This window comes from Ceratina calcarata, unplaced genomic scaffold (genome assembly GCF_001652005.2).
Source record: "Ceratina calcarata isolate Rehan_Ccalc_2016 unplaced genomic scaffold, ASM165200v1 scaffold255.2, whole genome shotgun sequence".
NCBI classification, from domain to species: Eukaryota; Metazoa; Arthropoda; class Insecta; order Hymenoptera; family Apidae; genus Ceratina; species Ceratina calcarata.
In genome coordinates this window covers 70,284-81,548 of record NW_017147567.1, presented here as the reverse complement: position 1 = coordinate 81,548, position 11,265 = coordinate 70,284, and the positions used below count along the sequence as shown (strand labels likewise).

Genomic DNA, 11,265 nt, shown 5'->3' with positions numbered 1-11,265 from the left:
CATTAATATGGAAATTAAAAAATCTGCAACCCTGAGGAAAGTGAAATAATTTTCTAAGAATTAATGAAAGAGATTGGAAGTGAGTGGAGAAGTATTGATGTAAATCGTGTAATGAGAAGTTATCGAGAGAACATTTCTATTAAGGTAAATGTCCCAATTTCTACTCAGTTAAGCATAACTTCACTATCAACCATAAAAACAACGTATGAATCGGAATTTATAATAAAAAGGACTTTCGCACGTGGAATTTAATACAAAATTTAATAATAGGTTCAAATGTATCAAATAAAAAATCACTTACAATTAATTTTTCCTGTAAAACGAAGGCTTTAAGTAACACACCTCTAATGTCCACAATTCTTTTCGATCAAAACTACAGATAGTTTCTAATTCTTAAAATCTAACTGCCTAAACTATATTTATTAAAATCGTAGAAAAATATTTACCAGTTGAAAAAATGGTAAGAGTGAAATAATGTATCTCTCGCACGAGTGCAGAAACATGTTCTTAGAGAGATACTAAAGAAGAGTGACACTAATGCCCTATAGTGGATGGAAGTTTAAGCTAATTTAGTACATTTTTCTTGTTTGATAGAGTTTATCCAATTCTTGGATGGTGATAACTAAAAAATGCAGGTATTTTACTTGTGTTCTTTAAAAATTTGACATATTTATTATTTAAAAGTTGTAGAAAATTGCCGGTGAGTAGAAATTGGGACTTGATTGGGAATCGGGACATTTACCTTACCCCATTGAAACACGGACCAAGACTTAACCAGCGTTTGTGTGTTCAAATGGTAAAGTGTGTTCTTGGTTGCGGTCCAGCTAGCGGATGAGGACTGGCTGACGCCTAGCCTTCTAGTGTGATGGTAAGCAAGTACACCCCACCGACAGGAACAACTTCTACAGCAACAACAACAACAGTTACCACCACCATTATCACCACAACAACAACAACCAACAACAACAAAATTAGCATCGACGCCACAGCGACGACAAAAGCAACAACGCCGTTACCGGCTTGACGATGAAACATATTATAAAAATAAAAAACGAGGGAATTTGCCGGGTTATGTGAGCTAATCGCAAAGGGAGAAAGAAAGACAAAGATATTTAAATTCTTATATATATACATACATATATATATAAAGTTATATATTAAAGAGAAGGAAAGACACATTTGGGTTCCCAATTTTCACGTCCAATGTAACCGAGGAAGAAGAAACTGTAAAAGCTAAGCTGGTTTCAAACAAATCGGAGGTATCCTCTCGTCCAGTCTGTAGAATATAAAACGTAGCGTCTCTCTCAAGCTTGAATTAATAGATAGGCGTTTCACGGTAGTCTCGAAAGCTTCAGTAATGAAACACGAATCCCGGGATACGCGGACCAGCCATGTGATCATCGCTATTTGTAAACCAGCCAATATTTTGTGTCGCAAATGGACTTCTTATAGAAGAGGCAGAGGTTGCGAAGTCGTCCCATGTCTCTAAAAACGGGGGGGTGGGGGAGAGGAGAGAACGTTAATCGACCCGTAACCCGGATTCAATTATTTTTGTAGTTTGGGCTTTAAAACGGTGAAGATTAAATTAATGGAGGGGCGAGTGTGAGAGAGATAATGTGTAACAACGTCATTACTAGGAAGATGTTTGGCCGGCGACTTAATCGTGGAGTATAAATAAGAACACGTGTGCACACTTGTATAAAAAAAAAGATGATATAAATTTAACGGAACAAAAAAAAAAAATAATGGTTATTATTAAACGAAGAATTCAACCGATTAGCTAGCTAGGTAGGTATGTTATAAAAAGTTACTCGAGGGCGATATCGAAATTCGGCGAAGACGAACAGACCCGGAAGTGAGATCTCGGACTCCGGCTCCTGAAACGGGAACCGTCAAACGTACCTTCGTATGTATGTATATCTAATCGCTAAAACCCGCTCGACTCTGGATCAGGGGCGGCGAGCTTCTAACTTCCACTCTCATCGCTCAGATGCTCTTCCACCCACTGACACGTCTCTGAATTTCTTCAAAATTCTTCGTTCACTGCAACTTGTGAAGTAAAATTATTAATTCAATCAAGGATCAAAGTTGAAGTTAATTGCGAATTTTATGTTATCTTAAAATATTCTCAAATGTATAATTTGTGTACTGGTGTATTTTCTGAACTTTTAACACGTTAGATTTGGAGAATGAGAATTCCAAAAATGAGAATCGTGTTCCAACCCTTCAGACCTGGCAACTCTTCGAAATTTGCGATTTTCAGCAATTTTCTTTTTAATGTAAATAATGGCTGAACAAATTTAAGAAAATTCAGAGATGTAGTACTCGTATAGGCAGTACACCTCTGAATTTTTTCAGAATTTTTGCTGTATTACAATTAAAAGTATTAGGTAAGTCCAATGTCATAGGTTCACTTAAGATAGGCCTCATGGACCTTACGGGCCTCCTCCGAATTGTCTCTGCGATTAAATATCGTAGATTATGCTGAGCGAATGGGGGTCACATAGTCCGGAAACGGGGCCTTCGGGCCGCAAGCTCGCCACCCCTCTTCCAGACCACGGGACTGTAAAACGATCCACGCGTCTCGATTCAAATTTTCCCCGCCGCTGCGAGGACTTCTCACCCCCTTCGGTTTATTAGATTTATTATTATCAGACTCGAGGCCAAAATGACAAATCACCGTGCGCGGAGGTCTTCGCAGACAGTCGGCTTCGCGGACAGCCGTTTTTATTATTCGACCTCGATCCTTTCGACACGACGCGCTTAGACAGTTGGATATTTTTATAAAAAAAAAAGAACAAACAAACAAACGATCAGCCGTATTCGCTGAGAGGTGTCGACCGAATTTCACGCGTTCATATCGCGAAAAGTAGTGAAAAAAAGTGAAAGAAAAAGATTAAAAAAAAAAAAAGGAAAGGTGATGTAAACAGTCGGTCGGCTCCGATCAATCGTGTCGGGTCTACCGTGGTGTTTTTAACTTATATATATATATATACGTATATATATATATACCTTAGATTTTTATATAATACGGGATACTATAGAACCAAAACGGGAGGAGGAAATCTCTAATTTAAGACGCTTAAGCAATAAATTGTTAAGCTTAGGGAAATGGAGGAAAACGATTGTCCCAGCGTCTCTCTTATTGTATACTCGCTCTCTCAGCTACTTCAGCTAGGCGAGCCACGAATTCGTAACAACGAAAGATGTACAGGTATTGAGAGAAGAGCACACGGTGGCGTTTTAATGAATTGATTAATTGATATGGAACCGATTATATGGTCTGTCCGATACGACGTCCCGAATTTCGACTTGGCCGCAGTTAAAGCGAGGGGAATTAAAGATTCGAATGTATATGTAAAACGCGTGGTGAACGCATACGCACGCGTACGAAATACGGCTAGGGCCAGAGGAGGTAGAAATGATATGGAGTAAGAGAGAGGGGAATAATCGACGTGTATTTAAATCCGAGAAGAATTTTCTGTTCGAGATTAACAGGTACGCTAGATGGAATTAGGGACACTCCAGGGAGGGACCGGACGTCTACTTGAAAATGCGCCTAAACCGGAAGTTGCATATTCAAAACGCGAAATGTCAAGATTAATAGTGGAACATGAACTATGCTCACTGTCAATACGTCAGTGAAACAAAAATCAACATTTCTAATGTTCTTTTAAGAATAAAGAAATGTCGATAATAATAAAATAATGCTACATTATTTTTTATAAATATTTATTTCGCGAATTTTGTATAAAGATGGAATACGTTAGTTAATTTCCAAGATATAAAAATTCGTAAATTACTTTTCCCAACAATCGATCAAAAATCGTAAAATTCCGTAAGAGACGCTGGAGTCAGTCAATTAGAGGCGCTCCTTCCCGGGATTATTAGAAGGGCACTAGGGTTGTGAGTCCTCAGCAGTACTTCACAACCAGAACAGGCCCGGTTTGAGTTCGAGGACTTTTAAATATAAAAAAAAAAGGGTTACATTATATCCCGCCGAACTTGTCGATCTCTGTCAGTAAAAATCTTCTCAATCTCCGTCACCTGGAACGAAATTAATATTCAATTTGTCCCTCTCTCTGTTACCTTATGAGATACGAAAGCGCGTAAGCGAGCGAGAAACGCGAAAGTCTGCGAGACACTGAGAATTCTCTATAAACAGCAGAAGCGAGTGACGAGAGAGAAATTAAACAATTCGTAGATAGACACATTGCACAAACAGCACGAAAGTTAGATTAGAGAGAAAAAAAAAAATGCGTCGAGTTCCTTCCTCGCGAATTCGTATCCTGTCCTCGAATAATTGACATTTTCGAGAAAAGAAATAAAAATAAAAACAGTCTCTCTCCCTTGTAACGTAATTCCGCCTCGATAGAACAAAACAAGAGATAATTGACACTTTAAAAATAAAAAGAGAAACAGTCTCTCTCTCCTTGTAATGTAATTCCGTCTGAATAGAACAAAACAAGAGAAAACCTTTAGATCCTTAAACCTTCGCCAACAGCGTAGAATCATCGTCCTTAGGCGAGAGAACGGGTTAGGGATTAAGAAAAAAAATTGAACTGGAACGACGGTTTAACAAGTATAACAGGGGACGAAGTAATCCCATCTGATTTGCCTATCTATGATCCCCTCCGCTTCAAATCTCCCGTCGACTATTCTTCTTACTCTGTACGCTGCGGCTCTTTCGGTTTTAAGCACGATCCGATGCTTCGTTTCGTATCGTACTTTCCCTCTACCACTGTCCCACTCGTCGGAATCATCCTTTGACGGCCCCACCACGTCCTTTGTCCGCCCCTGTTTGTACACTGTTTTTTTCAATAATGAAACTGTCTCGTCGTACGAGGGAGAAAATCGAGCTTCGTTCTGATACGATGAAACTCATAGGATTTAGACGAGATATATCGAAGTATATCGCGGACATAGCCGGGGAAACAGGCGAAATGAGACTGTGGGAGACGAGGAGGGTAAAAACTGGATAAGAGGAATGAAAGGGGATTGGGGGACATTGTTAATAATCAAAAGTTAGACGGATCGTGCTTTAAATGAATCAAAAGCGTTCTACGTTTCCGAATCAAAAGTATGATGATCAAAGAATTAATTGGTGTGTAGGAAAGACGGTGTTCTAAAATTAAACGAAAGAATGTTGAGGAATATTTCTGTTCATTTTACAATTCTTATTCAGTGGTTAATATAATTTTTGTTCATGATTGTCATGTAAAATGATAGAAAATGAGCCAGTGGATTGAAATTTGGAGATGAACAGAAATTGTGTCGTACAGGATGTTTCAGCTAACGTAATAATACACCAGCTAATTAACTCCTGTTAATCCTTTATATTATAAAGAAGCTTCTTAGAATTATTATATTATTATATTAATTTTACATATATGACTATATTCGATTCGAAATTAATTAATGTAGCATCCCTCATTCGAAACCATTTAATGTACCATTAATGTGGTATTCCTCATACAAAAGTATTTAAATTATCCTGTGAAGTTTATTCATGACAGAAGACATATTTAAGTTAGCTAAAACGCCCTGTATATTTGCGGTCCGTACGCGCGATGAAATCAAACCCATTTGGGGCAACGTAGAATTTAGGAGTTAATCGGTATAAATTTAGTAATTTCACTGGAAACGATCCGACACGTGTCCACGTGGATGTGGATAAAAATGGTGTGCCTTCAGTCCATCTCGCGGACCACAAGTATTTCGTGCCATTATTAATCCCCCGTAAACGCTGGGCTACCCTTGCCTCGTCGAGAATCATTTCCAAATTGTGGACTTTTAATCAAGCTATTTTTAGTATTAGTTTAAAAGATGTGTTTTCTTGTTACAGAAATGACTTTGCTTGTTAAACGAAATTCCTTGTATAATATTTTCATCGACATACAGTTTTACGTATCGATGAAAAAATTCTTGGTGAGTATACCTAAGGTAAATCTCCCAATTTCTAGTCACTCGCTAACTTTTCTATAATTTTAAGTGAGTAAGTAAGAAATATTGTAGAAACTAGATGAAACGACTGGCGATGAGGCAATGGTGGTCTTAAAAACGTTAAGTATTATCGTTTTATTCGATAAAAGTGAACAAACCGTTTCCATGCCTGGCTTGTAAAAAGTAAGTATACAATAAAATTCGACACCTACGCGTTAATGATCTCATATCGTTAGTGTCTTCCCAAGGAACATCTTTCAGAATTTTTGTCGTTTGTACGTCTAGCAAATTTGTTGTTCGTTGAAATTAATTGCTATTTGACGATTTGTTGATTTGTCTATTATCGAGCCTGTTATTTGCTGTTTGATTTGTTGACTCGGAAATCGGTTCCTCGAATCTATTACTCAGTGGCGTAGCTAGAAATATGGAGCCTTTAGGCAAGCATACTTGGAGGACCCCTTGCCCTTTCTTATCAAAAATAGTCGATTTTTAGGAACTATATTAAATAAAAAAGAAATAAAAATATCACAACACCTAATAAAGCAGTTTTATTATTGAAGCCGAACACAGACATTCGTCTACCCAACATGTAGGCCAATAAATAATATTCCAACGAGTTACTAGAAAAGTTTCTGTTTTCGTGTAAATATTTTTATGATATATAATATGATATATCTGATATGATATATCCTATATTATATATTTCCTTCTCAGTTTGTCCCAGGGTCCCTCCACATTGCAAACCCTTCCTACACAGGAGCTACGCCACTATTACTGTTAACAATTCTATAATTCATTACTGCTTTATTATTAATACTACTTTATTAATAATTCTATTATTACTATTGTTACTAATTCTATAGAAAAACGATTTAATATTCATCTCGTTATTTTCATATAGCAAATTCATTTGAAATTGAAAAACGAATCAAAATAGGTTGTACAATGAACTTTTTATCGAGCGTACCTAAAGAATAATATAAGAACTGTGGCCCAAAGGTATAAAGAGAAATCCAACACCAATACTCTATGTCCGTCGATTGTTTTGTAAATTGATAAAATACGAGAGACGTAAGCTAACAGTCGTTTTTAAAAAGTAACGCGAGGATACAACGAAGTAAATAGAAAATTCGATCGCGAGTAAAATAACGAAAGAAACAAATCATTAATAATTGACGAAATTATTAAATCCCATATTTCATGAATTGAACTTAAAAAAAAAAATGCTCAGCCTAAAAGGACACGGTACCGATCGCGAGGAAGAGACGAATAATAAAAATTATAAGCGAATATATACATACACATACAAAAAGTATATATTATATATATATGTATATACATATATAAATTATACATATATATGTATATAATATATACGAACGTGCAGCGGCGACGAGGGCTGTTTGTTATTTTGAATCGTCGTAGGATTGAAAAGAAAGCGCTGTGCGTGAAATAAGGAAAAAGGGAGGCTAGGTTTTAAGGAACGACGTAGCGATGTAAGCAAAACAAAATATCGTGTACATTATTAGTTAGGCGAACAAACGAACGATTAACAAAAAAAAATAAAAATATAGGATATTTTTCGGGGAAGTGGAATAAGCGAGAGGACGGGAAGAGGACGTACAAAAAAGGAGGTAAGAGTTAGGGTGTAATGCAAACTGTAGCAGGAATTTTAAGGGTGTTGTAGTTAAAGGTTGATTAAACGAAGATGAATCAAATCGTGCACTGAACTCTTGCCTAAATTTTTGGGACTCTGCTTCTCGGCTTGATTCCACTTTAAACGGTGAGAAAGAGGGTCCCAGAACTCTTTTGAAAAGGAGTAAGCATGGTGGAAAGGGAATAAAGGTGTCAGGTCTAGGTTCGGTTAGATTAGACGAAGCAGCCAATAGTGCACTGGTCCAAACGAGAGCCATCATGTTTTATTAACCAATAACAGTTTTAACATTGATTTCAAAAAATCAATTCTCATATTTCAGACATTCAATAATTTTAAAATAATAATATAAATATGTTTAAAGTACTGTTACAAATTAACGAAATTTTTATATTTCATTTAATGTTAGCTTTTTATGTACAATTTATTGCTGATATTCAATTTGAAGTTGGTTCCTTAGTTTTTAAAATGTGTCACCCAATTAAAGACAGTTTCCTCAGTTTTCTAATTTATTTTATCCTACCTAGCACTACACGTCACCATATTTTATTATTTATTTAACTTGAATTCGGATAAATCTTTTACTTAATCTTCATCCAAAATTGGGCTCGTTTGGGTGAGAAATGATCGATTTTGACATTAAAGCCTAAGTAGCACATTTGTGTTTTCCTTCCATCATGATCAGGGACCCTCGACTTGTAAAAAGTATTTGAAGAATGCCGCCTTAAGCATCGAGGCGTGTATAGAATTTACTGAATGAGTAGTACCAAGTATGTGTACTTAACATTGCCTAGGTTAATCGAGCGAAGTGAATCTAGCCAAGTGAAAGCGAGAACGGCGCTGCATCAAAGGAGAAACCAAAAAGTGTAGCATAAGGTGATAAATAGATAATCGTAAGTAAGTAGATAGCACGGGATTTTGGGAAGTAAATAGAAGAATGGGATCGAGGTAAACAGGAATGTGTAAAAAGATATTTAGAGAACAAATGATGCGAGAGGGTGAGGAATGAAAGTGCGAGACTGGTGTATGTCTAGAGTTGTTCTTCCTACTGTCAACGTGATACCAAATTAATGACTCCTCGGATTTAGAAAATTAGCAAAAGAATTTATCTTTACACTGTAAGATTGTTTAAAATTTATGTTATAAACTTTTGTTGTTTTGTTAGAAAAAGACTTAAAGAGACTCTTTTCATACTACGAAGAGGCTTCAATTTATATAGCCTATTGTTCCAACATGTACAATCAGTCTAGATAACTAAAAAACGAATCCAAAAATCCAATACAATCAATTCTTTCTTTTCGCATAAATAATCAACGAGATAATAGTAATAAATAATGCAAATAAATTAAAAATGAACAAATACATTATTATGTTAATAATATTCATTATTAAAATTATCATTAAAATTATATCATCATTTTAATCATGAATATTATTAATATCATAATATAACTTTGTCATTTTTAATTTACTTGCATTATTTACTACTATTATTATTTAACTACATTACAATATTATTAAAAAATATTACAATTACAATGCAATAGATTGCCCGCCTTTATACCTGCGCCAACCAGACCTACAAAGACAAAACCTGAACAGCTCTAGACCGTAGAATGTCAAAAGTGACAAAAATCCATTTATGGTACCTAAACGCGTGTAACTGCACCCAAGGGAAATAAATTAAACTAAGAAACAAAAAAGCGACATACACCTTACACTACAACTGCACATGTAAACGTAACGTACGCGACGCACAAAACTACACGTACTACATACATACATACACGTATTGTAAATACGCAGGGCTCAAGCGAAAGGAACCTATACATCGTTACACGACAGCGTATGTACGTATAATAGAAGAATCGTAGGAATTTAAACGAACCCTAGCCATAGTGACACTAGTCTAGCTTAAACGATTAGGTTAAACAGGATGTAAGAAGAGAGTCGACGATGAAGAAACAAAAAATAATAAAACACGTTCAGCACTGTTGCACCAACAGAGGAAAAAAAGCACGCACAGACATTCCCATATGGTATAACGTGAAATCATGGAAAGACAAGTGTCCCTCCAGGGAGTCAGACATGTACATACATAAAAACTTAAACCGGAAGTTAGATCTTCAAAACGCGAAATTTCAAAATTAACATGAACTACGTTCACCGTCGATACGTCGGATAAAAATCAGCACTTCGAATGTTTCTTTTAGGAATTAAAATGTTTGTAATAAGAAAACAATATTACATTATTTTTTATACATTTTTATCCCGCAGGTTTTGTACAATCGAACTTTGGAAATAGTATATTTACACTTTCATTTTGTCCTCATTTCCGGTTTAGGCGCTCTTCTTCGCGGCTAGTCAGAAATGAAATGAAAGTTCTTTATTGATCCAAAGAAGGGTGTTTAGGCTCTGACAATATCACCGCAGGTACAAGTCAGAGATCATCGGCTTAGTCGCTTAAGTCTCGCTCCTTGGAGGGTCACTGGTGAAAATAACGGTTCGAGGAAAAAAGCACGCACATTCCCATACAGTAACACAAAATCGTGGCGAGACAAGCGAGAAACGTGGCTGCTGCCTTCTTTACCAGAGATTGCTGACATTCTACAGCGTAACGATAAATGTCCGATATTTCGCGATTCCGCGTCGTCGTTTCAAGAATTTTTACCGCCGCGTCGTTTAAGCTTCTGCAAGTTGGCATACCAGCCGCCTACCCGTTATCGAATCACGACATTCTCGCGTTTCCACGACCTAGTTTTTTCTTCCCTTTCTCTCTTCTTTCATTCCCTCTCTAGCTCTATTCTTCTTCCCGCATTTACCGGCGTCTTCGAGTTTCTTTCATTACTACGTATCGCGTCTTTGTGACATTCTTTTGTCCTATCCAGGACCTTTTATTCTTACCCATTTTGTTCACCTCCTGATTCCGTAGCCGAACCTCCCTGATGCCGAACAACCGAGTAGCTCTACAAATGATTTTCTCACACAGAAGAGGGTCTTCTTCTATTTTACTGGGGAGTTGCTGACAGTGAGTATGATAGCTGACAATCATTCGAGAAACATATATTTAGGAATTTTTATTACGTGGCTCCTTTCGTCGACGACTGAAATAATCGATAACCGAGTTCCGGGATAGATAGATGAATGGGTATTTTGGGTCATCGGCATCAGTAAAATCAATTTTTCTTCGTACATCACTGATTCTGTCAAGAACAGTAAATGTCCCAATTTCTATTTACCCACCACTGCTTCTAACAAGTATCACTCATTGTGTCATCAGGTGCGTCACTTGTGTCATGTGGCGTGTCACCCTGTTACATACAGTAAATTGTCCCGATCTCTGTTTTTTCTGTTTCCTAATTTCTACTCGCTGATATATCTCTCGATAATTTGAAGATTAGTGATGACTAGTCTATTATACAGGGTGTTTCGTTTAGCATGGATCAATATCTTACGATTTTCAGGAAAAGAACCTTAATATCCTACGACAAATAAAAAGATCATTGCTCATTCTGAAGCCAATGAAATCTAAAAACCCAAAAACGACAAATAAGAGGATCACATTATTCCTCATCTTGAACCCAACAACTTTATCTTCAGACAATTTTTAATATCTTATGGTAAAGGTAATGAAGATATTATAACGAATCCATGGAATCCATGTTAAA

General features: G+C 36.5%; 1 protein-coding gene across 2 annotated transcripts in view; it reads left to right on the top strand.

Annotated features, from left to right (window-relative positions):
• The window catches only part of LOC108623233 (nucleolysin TIAR-like), a 63,548-nt gene extending 54,689 nt beyond the window's left edge, over nucleotides 1–8,859 (top strand). The window contains exon 6 of one of the 2 annotated variants that reach the window (XM_026812045.1): nucleotides 825–8,859. In XM_026812045.1, the coding sequence (XP_026667846.1) occupies nucleotides 825–866 (42 nt within the window). In that variant the 3' untranslated portion in view covers nucleotides 867–8,859. Of the gene's footprint in view, nucleotides 1–802 lie in introns of both variants that reach the window. The other variant, XM_026812046.1, reaches the window with a different exon arrangement.
• Nucleotides 8,860–11,265: the final 2,406 nt, after the last annotated feature.